At 39.8% G+C, this 13,927-nt stretch overlaps 1 protein-coding gene across 2 annotated transcripts; it reads left to right on the top strand.

Annotated features, from left to right (window-relative positions):
* Positions 1 to 1,784: 1,784 nt before the first annotated feature.
* Positions 1,785 to 13,847, top strand: LOC139940397 (uncharacterized). 2 transcript variants are annotated; one of them, XM_071936625.1, is made up of 3 exons: positions 1,785 to 1,870; positions 11,031 to 11,534; positions 12,647 to 13,847. In XM_071936625.1, the coding sequence occupies exons 1-3, from the start codon at positions 1,868 to 1,870 to the stop codon at positions 12,860 to 12,862; spliced, it is 723 nt and encodes a 240-aa protein (XP_071792726.1). In that variant the 5' UTR covers positions 1,785 to 1,867; the 3' UTR covers positions 12,863 to 13,847. The 2 variants fall into 2 exon arrangements, with proteins under 2 accessions (XP_071792726.1, XP_071792727.1); XM_071936626.1 differs by lacking the exon at positions 1,785 to 1,870 and adding an exon at positions 4,345 to 4,809.
* Positions 13,848 to 13,927: the final 80 nt, after the last annotated feature.

Below are 13,927 nucleotides of genomic sequence, written 5' to 3'. Positions count from 1 at the left end.
GAGTAGTCTCCACTAAGAGTGTCTAAGTTTTAACTCTTGCGAAACTTGAGAGTGGAGGCGCTAGAGGCCTAGTAAAAAGAAATCTGGCGCTAAATGCATACATTTGAATTTGAAAAGTTTTTATTGGTAAACTACTAGTAAAATGGCTGTTAGTCTCCCTTGGGAAAAGAGAAAACTTAAAAACCAGTCACAGATAAAAGATCTACCCGAGGGTCTTGATTCTAACGCCCATTTTTGTTGAGAGCAACATCAAAAGCCTTTGCCACCGTAGCCGGGGGCCGACCGAGACAGGCTCGAACACGATACCGGATTAACGGCTCGCAAGACGGCCCGTAATTGGCCTGATTCGCCGCTAATCGCATCACCTCCCCGTGCGTGAACGACTCGAAATCAAATCAAGCGTGTGTGAACAACTGGCGATTAGCACAAACAGAGGTTCTCTCCCTGCGATTGGGCTGTAAGCATGGCGGGAACTCGGGTCTGAAGAAGGGCCCACACGTCTAATTCAGCAACGACAGCAGAAAAACCGGCCAAAACAGAAGGAAAGTTGAGGAAAACAGACTGAAACATTGGTTTGAATTTGCGTTTAGGGTTGGATATGTTATTATTAGAAGTGAACGGTCTAGTTTTTTGGTGGGGGAATTATTGGAACTCGGCTAATGGCCTCGAAGGTGATGAACTCAAAAACACAAGTCAAATTTTGTAGCAAGTAGGCCTATTAATCGTCAACAAAAACACTAGAAGTCTAGATTTTTTCGCGTGAACAAAATCCGTGACTTTAATTGAGAATATAGACACACAACCCTTTTCTACAAATCAATGTAGCCACTCCAAGGCTATCAAGTGAAACAAACAGTTTGGTCCCTTACAAGAAAACAAGATAAAGCGCCCTTTCTTTACTGTGTATGGCAGGGAACCTGACAACCACGTCACAGAGGAGAACACATCCCATCAAGCCATGAGAAAGATCAAACCCACAGTCACAACTACGGTGCATTATCCCGTTGGAACCACCAACAGTAAAATGAAGAGACCTATGGCAAGTTTGTAATCTTCAAAATTTCAAAACTGTACCACTCTTGTCCATATTATCTGAAATCTTACAGTGATGATATGCCCTCCCCCGAGCCCTACGCCCCACAGACAGATGATTGGGACTCCCACATCCACGTTTGATGCAGTCAACCCCCCCCCATTCGATCAGCATCCCCTCCCCCTCCCCTCCATCCATCATGGTCGTCATCGGTCGACAACACCTAAACACCACGAACAAAACCTTTTGCTCCGTAAACTGCCTGTAATTTTCAATACATTATGACACAGCTAGGCAAATGACCACATGAAACCACGATGAAACCACGAAGACGAGCATGATCGAAACGTCGAGACCACACTGCTTCTCAGAACTGCTTCCCTATGATATACATGGTTGTAACATAGAGCAAGTTCCAGGTCCTTGTTCTTTGGTTGTACCATGAAGGAAGGTACACACAATCCATGGAGGAAAAGGTTTGTCATTGCATGCTCTGTGGTTTATTGCTCCATGGTTTTACGCACAAGTTAAAGGCCTACTGTAGTTTTTCTCATGACCCACACCATGCAAAGCTTCAAGCATCCATGAAACACCACTAAATACATTCAATCCGTCTGAAACAAAGACCAAGAAAAGAATCTCCAACCGGAGAGTCTCCTCGCACATTGTGACGTAACAGATAAATGGCGGCAACGTAAACACCCTTTTTAATTATTCGTTGTTTAGATTCGCTATACCAGGCTCGTGGTAACCGATACCTGCGGCTAATCGAGTGGGAGGGCTCCCTATCTTAGCCAAATAAATCACGGGGTTGCCCAAACGGTGACATCAAACATGGTAGTTTTCTTTATACACGCAAACAAATTGATAAGACGTTAAGGTGTAATAGGTTTCCATCTTATGAAGAGACAAGTGAAGATGTTAGTTTATGTTTGACGTTGATGGAGCAAATTAAGAAACCATTAGAAGAACTACCGGTAGGCCTACTACCTGACCAAATTCTTGAGAGAGGAAAAAAATATTGCGCCGAAGTTCTGCCGTTATCATTCCATGCACATCATACCATGCTCATACCATGGAGGTAGACCCTCCATGCTCATACCCTCGAATGGCCTCGAGTCGTATGGGCCAAATTTCATAGAGCTGCCTCAAAGCATGGATGCTTTCACCTTGCAAAATAATAAGCAGGATGCCCTACCAGTCACAAACTGTACATGTTATAATGGTACTTTGGCTTGTATTAAACCTGATTCTGTTTAGCGTGATTTTGTTGTGCTTAGCTACTTTTTTGCTTAAAGCAGGTCTAGGAAATTGGACACTGGTCGTCGTTTGGTTTTTGTCAACGTAACTCAAACAAAGATGCAATTAAAAGTCACGTGTAACTAAAAGTTTAAGCTGCAAAGTGACCCCTTGTTGAGAAAACGGCAAAAACTGTCACAAACTGTCACATTATATTTTCAAGATCGTTGAAACCATGTTTAGCGACGTGACAACGGTTACCAACTGTATCTCTGTCTTACATTTAGCTCCATATTTTTAAACTTAGTGGAGTGGCTTTACTAGTCCACCCATTTTTTATTATTACCAATTTGCCTCCTATTTCATTTTTGTTTTTGTAAATTAATATACTGCTGAAGTTATTTACCCTCTGTGCTGCGAGGGCAATTTGTTTAATCATTTGTATCTATCTATTTTACCATAAAGTTGACATTTTGCGCCAATCGCAGTTCAAAACGGGACCGTCCGTTGCCTTTAAAGGCAGGCTATACTTTCGGTAATTGCTCAAAAAAATTATTAACCATACAAACTTATAGTAAGGGCACAGGGCAGTTGTAAAACATTGTTATGAGTACGGTAGTTTTAGATAAAGAGGTGATTTGTCACCAAAAAATTGAATCTGATTTTTCCTTATAAAGGCATCTGAAAGCACAATACAATATGCAACATTATAAGGGTGTTTTATCTTACACTATTCTATTGCAACTTTGATGGCCAATAATAAGCTCAAACGTTCACATCATCGTGTGTTATTTTGTACAGTTTGGAATGAGTGGGGATACCGGGCTGTTTCACAAAGAGCAAATCACTTAGGCAATAATTTTAAACACTTCATAAAATGAACTTTCGAGCTTTGTAAAATCGAGCCATGGTCACGTCTTCTTACAATTACAAAAAGTATACCCTGCCTAGTCCCGGTATCAGATACCCATCTCACACAAACAAAAAGCCTTTACCCAACCATTCGCCACATTTCTACACTCTACTCTTGACAAAGAAATCGAACCAAGGAGAAAGTTCCTCCAGCATGGCTTATTCATGTCAGAAGAAGACAACATGAAAAGGTTCGCCCTTCAACTTTGAAAAAAGAGCTAAAGTCGAAGAAGTCTTATTTTTAAAGACCTATAATAAACATGTGGCCCGCTACCATGGAGGAAGGACATGGTCACTATAAAAAGAGTCTTCAGACAAGTTTACTGAACTATAATATATACGCTTCAATGGCTTGTGGGTTCGAACCCCGCCCGAGTCATGGGCCTTATGCCTTTGATTTTTTTCACAGAACTCGGGAAAGTATAGGCCTACATACAGTACTCACACACATCGGTGTATAAAGGCCAAAACCAATAGGCTGCAAAACATTCCTTCAAAATTGAAATCATTTAATACAAAAATCGTTTAGCAAATGACATCGCAAGCCTTAAAACACGTGGATGTATGTTGCCCAAACTTGTTTGAAATGACAACACTTTTCTCACGTTTTTCTTCAAAGTTTTCATCACAGAGGCGCGTGGGCCTATAGCCATTCCTGGTCCAAGTCTAGAGTAACAGATTGTACGCACTTTAGTCACCTACACGACCGGTCAGGAAAAAAAAAGAGTCAACTAATATGACTCATTATTTTCCTTCTATTTATCCCCAATTTGTAAGATTAACTGACATTACGTCACGTATTTCATGCTTGATTTGACAAACCCGACAATCAGATCTTTGACCCAAGCCATGATCAAGAGTGAGTACACATAAGAAAAAAGAGAAAAAATAGTAACTTGTAAATGGTTTGTGCCGCCCGAGCACCACAGGCCCCCACGGCTATCATTCTTCTGTCTTTCTCTTCCACATCACTGAGCTCGAATTTTCTCCCCAAGCTCCCCGAGGGCTCGATTTCCCACTGATAGCACCGATTTAGATTCAATCCGAATAATAATATACAAGAGCCGGGAGAGATAGCTATGGATGGGGGGTTGGTAAGAGGACTGAAGCGGAGTGGGTGAGTTGCGTCTTTTCCACCGCCCGGTCGACTGCTACGGAGTTGGGCCCTGCGGTGTTGTTAATTGCGCGAATCTGATAGGGCATTGTTTTGGGGGGTTCATAGTTGTGGTTTGAGAGCGTAAGATGGAATGGTTTTAGTCCGGGGCTGACGGTGATCACGAACGGGTGACGAGTAGGAAGGGACACGGTGAGCTGGTTCTTCTTGCTTGGTTGGTTAAAAGAGCAGCAGTACGGGCAGAGAGAAGGACTCTAAATATAAGAAACCCATGAACGCAAGATCATGTAAGAACTTCTCACGTGACTTTCAAAGGAGCGAGTTAAGGACCGAGTTTAAAGGAATTTTTTCTGTTGGAAGAGAACTACACCAATCCAAGATATCACAAAAAACTGTAGGCCTACTGTTTGTCGCGCTGGAACAGAACTTTTCAAGATTTAACAGTTTACAGCTTTAATTGTTCTTACGCCGTTTCCCCGGAGAACGAAGGAGGAGTTTGGTGTGAGTTATTGTAAGTATTCCTTATTTACAAATAATGTTAAATTGTTTAGATTGAAATTTGTTTTGGATTGTTCTAAACCGAAGTACAACTGCATGCATGTAACTTTATTTATTGGCTTACATTGTTTGGGGTGCGAAGTTAAAGACAGAAGATAGGCTTACGAGCATGCCGAGGATGTCGACGCAACCTTTTCAAGTTTTACTAGACTTAAACAATTTACTTTTGAATGGAATGAGGACTTTTTTGTGTGAATCCTTCGAGTGTTTTTCTTAATGTAAATTCTTTCCCCAGCATTTTTTTTTCTTTTCTGGAAAAACAGATCTACCACTTAACTGAGGATGCAACAGGGCCGATTACCTTCGTTGCCCCTAGTCATTGCCTTGGTGCCCCTTGAAAAGTATAACAATTGAAAGTTTCCTCACAGAGGTATGCCCTTTACCAATTAGAAAATGCCTTGGTGCCCTTGCCCTTCCAACAAGAGCATCTAGGCCTGGAAATACCTCAACCTCAAATGCAGCTCGAAAACTTCAAAATGACGACCAATACAAACAAAAACATCTGTGTAACACAAAACTGTTTATGTGATGCTTCCTTTTTATTCCCGGATTCAAAACTCAGATTTTGTTAAAATGTCAGTCCAATCATGGAGGTAGAAATATTTCTACCTCCATGGAAATATTTTTACCTCCATGGTCCAATATATTTCATGGGAATACAGATCTGATCTTCAAGGAGGCAAAACCCCACCACTGCCTTCCCTCGCATTGGTGTCCCTAATATGTTCCAATGAAAATTAACAATTTCTTAAAATGTAAAAGAAAATGGTGTAACAAAAACTATAATGGTTCCTTAGTTCCTTTTTATCCTCGATGCAAGACCAAGATGAAAACTGTTATAAAACAGTACCACCACCCAAAAGTCATTTGTAATGTTACAGAAATGTTACCTTGCCTCCATTCATTCATAGAGCCTTGCAAGTGTTGAGCGCAATCTTTAAAGATGGACCTTTTTTAAATTCGCGCAAGCTGCTATTTTTGTTTTAGTGTGCAAACTTTGCATTATGCTTGGATGATGATTCATCTTGAAAGATTGCGCCCATAAAGGTTGCGCCCGATCATAATGGTGCACGCTCAGTGGACTACGTACACAAGTCGGTTCAACTCTGAATGCGCACACGGAGCTCAAGAGCTGCCAACATTTTGCATCTTGCATCTCTCAGGGAGACTCGATTCTTGCTTTTTTTTTAAACCTACATTTTTTTTAAGAGAGCAAGTGGACAAAAACAAATTTGTTAACATAATGAGGGAAGTGTTTAAATTATTCTTCTGAATATGGAAAGATTGGTTTGTTTCCAGGGAACTTTCTGCAGAATCATCAAAGCGAGTGAGCAGCTCTGCCATGTCATGCCCCCCGGCCCTCGCGCAGTATGCATACATTTTTCGACATGGGTGTATAAACGGTCAAAAGCCAACAAGACACTGGGCAGTCTGTGATTTTAAGTGTATCATCATAGAGAGTCAGTTTCAAGTATTGCATCAACAGGACAAAAATATATCCATGACATTTTATGTTGAATGATTTCCTAGGTATATTCTGATGAACACAGCAATACTTATACGGATGTAATGTATGTGTTTTATGAACCTCTGCTTATCATGACACAACAACGCTCGATCAGCAGGCGCATTTTTGAGGCAATGATAAGTAAATTACTACATAAATTTTAAAAAAACGGGCAGTCTTCGTAACTACACCATGGATTACTTAATAAGTAAGGCAAAATATTACAAAATTTGTTCACTAATATACATATTTGTTGAAGGTATACAACAATCATTATAAGCGATTACTTTTGATGAATATTGCGTTCATAACGACTTCACGCTAGCCCCCCCCCCCCCCCATCCGTGTTTTATAAACACTAATGTGCCAATCACTTAAAACCAAAAATAAGCGCGCGAAATCCTCCGTAAAAACCGCTCCCGGGAACAAAATAAAAATCCCAGTCGAAATAATTCACCAGCAAGCCATTACATTAAATCATCGCATACTACAAAAAAATAAAACCAACTCCATTATTTCGTTGTCGACTTAAGTAATTTCCCGACCTCCAGGGCAAAGGGAAGTTAATGTTGCATTGGACCCCAAGCAAAGTTTGACTCTTGCTTGGGTCTTGGGATTGGATTTGAGGGTTGGGCCCGGGGGTGAGAGAGAGGTTTTTAACGTGTGATACGAAGCGTGACATAACGTCTCCACTTAACTAAAATTATTCCCTCTCTGTTTTTGTCATAATCATAAAAAAAACAAAAAAACTATGATTTAAAAAATTGTTTTCGTGGTAAAAACGCAGGATGTAAACTATCATTTAATAGCCCTGGTCACCTCAAGTTGTAGCCCGGGGGACATTTTTGCAATCGCTGCACATTAATTCCACATGACTAGACTTCTTATCTTAGCAAAGGGGCTGATTTTGTGATGTGGTGTCAACGGAGTATCAAAATATTGCCCCTGCTTCAGAAGACTTGGAACATTATTGGGGTTTTTTCTTTTCTTTTCGGAAATGATTTTAAAACTGTGAATTTGAGGGAAAATTTACGTTCGTGTGAACGGGGAAAACGGACTGACAACTTATTTCAAGGAAACGTCTGTTTTTCGTGTTTTTCTTCTTTTTCTTTTCTCAATCTCTTTTTTTTGGGGGGTGGGGGTGGGGGTAGTGTCCGATAAATTAGTGTTGCAATCATTATAGAACAATGCTACAATGAATCCTGTCAGTAAACTATTGTCAAAATTTAGGCCTGGAATTTCATTTTTTTGCAAAGGACACTTAAACCGTAAAATCTGCAAATCTACGGTGCACAAGGCCCAAGACAGGGGCAACGAAGGCAATGGCCGCCGTTGTCTGTGTGTAATTCCAGACCTGTAATTTAACTGCATTTTGTGTGCCACTTCTTTGAAACTTCATAAATATTGCCAAACTTAACGTGACCGCAAAAAGAGAACGGTGCCCATAACAAAATGTTAGTCCATATTTAATTCAGGCAAAGTAGAAGCCACTACCATTACAAAAACTAGGCCCTTATAATAAAGTGACCTAATTTCATAGAGCTGCACAAAAAGTAGCCACGCATTTAACAAAATTAAAAGGGAAAGTACATGTTTGGTAAATACTAAAAAAAAATATTAACTTAAAAACTGACTTGGTAACGAGCATTTGAGAGCTGTTGATAGTATATAAAACATTGTGAGAAACGGCTCCCTCTGAAGTAGCATAGATTTTGGGAAAGAGGTAATTTCTCACTAAAATAAAGACTTCTAGCCAGAAGTCTTTTATTCATATCTGAAAGAACACAAATTCGTCCCACAAGGGTTTTTTTTTTCTGTCATCATTTTCTCGCAACTCCGATGACCGATTGAGCTCAAATTTTCACAGGCTTTTAATTTTATGCTTATGTTGGGATACACCAAGTGAGAAGACTGGTCTTTGACAATTTACCAAAGATGTACCTTCCCTTTAACAAAATTATGCTTGCCAGAACAAGACTACCTGCCAAACTACCGTGTCACCTGCACCATTTATCATTGGTATATACTGCTAAATGTTGCTACACTATGACTACGAGGTTGTCAATGATCTACCAAAAGAGCTACCACTTGTTTTCCCTTTTTTTTCAAATAACCATTTTGCCCTATGGGTGCTCCCCACTAAATACACTTCCATTATAGCATACAGTGCAAAATGCTAAATGATAAATACACAAAAACGAAAAATACTTAAAGGCAGTGGACACTATTGGTAATTACTCAAAATAATTATTAGCATAAAACCTTACTTGGTGACGAGTAATGGGGATAGGCTGATAGTATAAAACATTGTGAGAAACGGCTCCCTCTGAAGTGACGTAGTTTTCGAGAAAGAAGTAATTTTCCACGGTCTCGAAATCAACCATCTAAAAGCACACAACTTCGTGTGACAAGGGTGTTTTTTCTTTCATTATTATCTCACAACTTCGACGACCGATTGAGTATAAATTTTCACAGGTTTGTTATTGTATGCATACATTGAGATATACAAAGTGAGAAGACTGGTCTTTGACAATTATTACCAATAGTGCCCAGTGTCTTTAAGTCTCACAGCTTTTTAAAGTAAAGTGAACATTATTCACTGACTCTTTAACTGAAACCCTCTGCTCAATTTAATATAGAGAGTCCCTGGGCCCGTCGAGTTATTCCCCCTCCAAGCCAAAACATTACACAAGTGTAATTTTTCCAAACGTCTGGGCATCGATCTTGAAAATGTCCCTACACCTCCCAGAAAATAGACAATTTTTTTTTAGGGCTCAATGTCATCCGAAATGCCTCAAGGTTGAAGTCAACAATGCCCAGGTCACACTATTCGGCACATTTTTTCCCCCATTTTTTGTTTACCCTTTTTTTTGGGGGGGGGGGGCTCTCAAATCTGTCTAATATAGAATATTTTGAGGGCCTACAAAAAATTATAACGAGCTCGACGCTGTTTTCTCCATATTTAGTTGGGTGCACCCATACATACCTTTCACTGGACTTATCGCACCGTTCCAATTCGACCAAAGCGCTTTAGCAAACAGACAATAGCATTGCAATATTACAACTGGTTACAATATTACAACAGTTTCACACAAAAAGGAATTTTACATAGGGCCTAAAGCAACTAGCGAAAGGGAATTTTGTTAGTGCTTTCTTTAAAATAGGCAGCTAATTTTAGGTTTGTATGGTGATGGGGAGGTTGTTCCACAGTCCTCCATGCACAGTCCTGGGGCGGCTAAAGAAAAGGATTCGTAGGCAGCAGATTGGGGTGATTTGCTGCTTACGGACCACCCAAAAATGTTCGAATACGCGCGAGATACCAAGGTCCATTTTCAGCTACGGCTACGGCTGTTGCTAAGGGTGATTGCTAAGGATGTCCTATACTTCAACGCATGATGACGCGGCGATTCAGCCATAGCCAAAGCCGCAAAGTATGATACGACCATAGAGCTATATAGCTCAATGGATACGACCGAGAGTCATTTTATGTGCGGTGACAAACGTTTATTACGGTAGCTTCAGTTTCCACGTGCGCTAATTCAATTAACACATATTCTGAGGTGTAAAAAGTAAGTGTTGTATCGCACGTAAACAAACGATCCCTATCTACCTCCATGCATCTAAATAAAAGTGATTTAAACGTCTGACAAGGTTTTATGAGAATTTATCATCCTACAGTTATTAACTTATTTGGTCATGATGATCATACTATGAAGGTTACTGGTTTGGGGCTAAATTAATTCCAGCCATGGCCTTAAAATCATAATCTCGAAAAGAAAGGGAACATCTGAGGATATCATGAATAAACGACGTTTAGAAATTTGTCTATAAGGAAATTTTAAAAACTTATTTTGCACATCCTAATGATCCTATCATCAAGAAGTAGGGGATATTAAAGCCATTGGACCCTTTCGGTAAACAGTATTGTCCAAGGCCCACACTTCGTGTATCACAACCTCTATATCAAATAACAAACCTGTGAAAATTTAGGCTCAATCGGTCATCCGAGTTGGGAGAAAATAACGGGAAAACCCACCCTTGTACTTGCGCGTTTCGCCGTGTCATGACATGTGTTTAAAATAAATCCGTAATTCTCGATATCGAGAATTGATATTGTTTTACCGTTTTCTCAAAAAGTAAAGCATTTCATAGAATAATATTTCAAGAGAAGTCTTTCACCATTACCACTGTAAACCATGTAAGTTATTTGTAAATCCGTGAACTTTAATTGTTTTATTCTGTACCGAAAGGGTTCAATGGCTTAAAAGGTAGACCCATTGTAACGGACTGGTAAGGGTCACAAAATAATCGTTTAATTCTAGTCCTAAAGCTTACACATCGTGAAGTTCATTACTTGAACACATTTTCTGTGAAATATTTTCCTCTGAAATGAAGTCATTATATATTAGAGACTATTTTGTCATATGTACCAATCCTGCCTTTAAAGACTTATTTCGCACATCCTATCATCAAAATGTACACTGCTAATCTGTACGCATCGCAGTGTCTGCAATGTCAGGCAGTCTTCAATATGTTGTATTGAACTGCTCGTCTTTGAGACACATGCACAAAATGGAACATCCATTGTTCTAACATGTGTGTTTTACATATCTGAAAGATGTTGGCCTATATTTTGTAAAATCAGATTTTCCAATCTTACACTACAGGCACACCTGATGGATCCAAGCCACGTCCATTCCGACCAACTCAACCCCCTCTCATCGACACCACCACTGCACCCACCCCATCCATCACAGCACCACAACCCAGCCACACCCAACCACACCCAGCACCACACCCAACATCCCCACCACCTCATCCCAACAACACCGATCACCACCTCACCGAGAACCAGACCCGAGCTGATCAACCTAGTCCCCGAGGAGACCGAGGAGGAACGCGAACGGGAGATGGCACAGCGCAAGACGGCCAGCGACCGGGAGCGGACCCGCATGCGAGACATGAATGACGCCTTCGAGATGCTCAGAGCCAAGCTGGCCCACCGGAAGCAACCGGGCAAGAAGATGTCGAAAATACAAGCTTTACGGTTTGCTATTGAGTATATGTCGGACTTGGAGGAGACCCTAACCATGACGACACGGCTGCCGGGGGCAGGTGGGGCGTACTACCAGTGGGCAAGGACACGAGGTTTCATTTGGGCACGAGAGAAGGTGAGTAAGAGTTTGATGGGTAGCATTTTGTTTCTGTAGTACAGAATTGCCATCCTCCAAAAATATTCCTGTTTTTTTTTAAAGGATCCCTTGTTGAATCGATTTAGAAGAAACAACATTCCCCATTGAAAGCACTAAGACAGTGTCAATTTTTGTGTATACAGAAACAAAATATCTAGAGGGTAAAATTTTCACCTTTTTTTCTAGGGCCAAATCTGGCAAATTAAAGCTGTAGTTTACCCTGGCATATTTCTTATAGGCTCTTTTTCAGCGATCTGGTTTTGCTATTTTGTGTAATCTGCTATCTGGAGGTAAACAGTACACTGTCTGTGTGTAAATAGAAGAAGAAGAACAACTTACAATACATAAAAGCTCATAAAATGTTGCTTTTTTGCTCGGGTAACTTTTAATCCCAAAATAGAAGGTTTGGTAAAAGATAACAAATACTAACAGCTTCTCTCAAGCTCTCGCGTAAAAAGCGCGTAAATGTCCATTGGAATGACGGAATTGTTTTAAAAAAAGAAAAGAGTTCAATTGTTCAATGGTATTCCGATTTGAAAAAGGAATCGTGATCAATTCTGTATGGTATTCTGATTAGTTTAAAACATACGGTACATGTAAAAAAAAAAAAAAAAAAATAGTTCATGTTTCAAACATGTTGGTGGTGGGGCGGGCACCGACATTATTATACGATCGCATACCAGTTGAATAGATGGCCTTAGCTTGCGAATATCGAACATTCTGCATTTGCATCAAACAAACAAATTTACAACAACAAATATTTTCAATCGAAGATTTCAACCAAATTCTCAGCACAAAACTCATCCGTTGCAAATAATCATCCTTGAAGTTTAGTAATTAATCATGAAGATTTCCCCGTTATAAGTGCAAATTAAATTCAAACCCAAAGAACCCTAGTCTTAGGTATTGGCTTTTTGGGGCTATCCTTGGATAATTTTGTGAAGATTTCTTTCTTGTGTTCTATTTTGGTTAATATCTTATTTCATTGTCTTATCTCATGTTGTTGTGTAATATGTATTTTTGGTATGTTCTTGCTGTATTTTTATTAGAATAAATTAAATCAATCAATCAATCATTTTTCTCGACTACAGGCCAAGCTACCCGAATACCACAACCTTCCCCAGATCACCACGGACGGCAACGGGAACTGTCTCCCGGCCCCCACCGACCCCCAGTCTCAGCTCATGTGCCCCGTACTCAACGTGGAGCCGTACGGTGCTGGAGCCGGGACGCAGGACGTTGGCTACCCGCCAGCTGGCATGCAGTACACGCTCCAATCGCCGAACGATGTCACGCTAAGACCGTAGTAGAGGCTTGGGGGAAACGGGGGTTAAATTATTTTGTTTTCTAAAAGGGTTCACTTGCACAAGGGGCCATTCGGAATATTCAATGTTTTTGAAAATTACGAAATTGTGGGTGATGTGTCGAATTCAGCTTTTCTTTAAAGGCACTGGACACTATTGGTAATTACTTAAAATAATTGTTATCATAAAAACTTACTTGTATTGGTAACTAGCAATAGAGAGCCGTTTGATAGTAAAACGTGTTAATTTCCCCCTCACTCAAATAATAAAAGACTTCAGCTGAAGCCTTTCATGCATCTGAAAGCACACACAGTAATGCAACGGGGGCGTTTTTCAATATTCTCCTGCAAATTCGATGAAAAATTGAAAAAATACCACACTGGCCAAGCTGGCAAAATTTTGACTAAACTACAACGTTTGTTTAAACCAGGAAAAGCCATTGAAAACAACTGATGTTGCAGACCGTTGATCAAAAACACCTGCTTCCTTAACATTGACTACTCTGAATGGCCTTTAAAACCTGGGTGTGTCATGTCGACTTGTAATTGTAAATATATTATAATTGTTTGTATTAAATAGAATATTTACCACAAAGAAATTGTACGAGAAAGCGAAGTAGATAATTATTATAATTTTATAAGTATCCCTTTAAAAAAAATCCATCATTGCTGAACTATGTTTTATTTATTTCATTTCCCTTTTCTCACTCCATCAGTTTTAAGTCTGAGTCTGTTTTTTATATTTCAACGGTTAGAAATAATTATTCATTGAGAAAGGACCAATCAAACCTCCATGTATATATTTAAATAAAATTAACCTTGCCAAAGGTCATGACCTACCGAGTGAGGTCACTTTGGTTTAATCCAGATATATAAGAGATCAAAGGGGGTTTATCGTCTGCATCTTGGTTGTATAAATATTGTCGCCATATATAGGATTTAGTGATAATCTGTTTAGATGACATAAATAGTAACTGCAGTCCAACGAATCACTTGGTGTAAGATTTTTATTTCTGAAGTTATCCAATGTTTCCTCTTTGTCAAGTGCTCCATGCAAGCACAAGTGACG

Source organism: Asterias amurensis, chromosome 8 (assembly GCF_032118995.1).
Source record: "Asterias amurensis chromosome 8, ASM3211899v1".
In the NCBI taxonomy this organism is placed as follows: Eukaryota; Metazoa; Echinodermata; class Asteroidea; order Forcipulatida; family Asteriidae; genus Asterias; species Asterias amurensis.
The sequence above is the reverse complement of the archived record's forward strand: the minus strand, read 5'-3'. Positions and strand labels throughout refer to the sequence as shown.

Excerpts from the sequence above, each read along its gene's own strand:
- LOC139940397 (XM_071936625.1), top strand. Across the intron at positions 11,535-12,646 it reads TCATTTGGGCACGAGAGAAG|GCCAAGCTACCCGAATACCA; the intron begins GTGAGTAAGAGT and ends TCTCGACTACAG.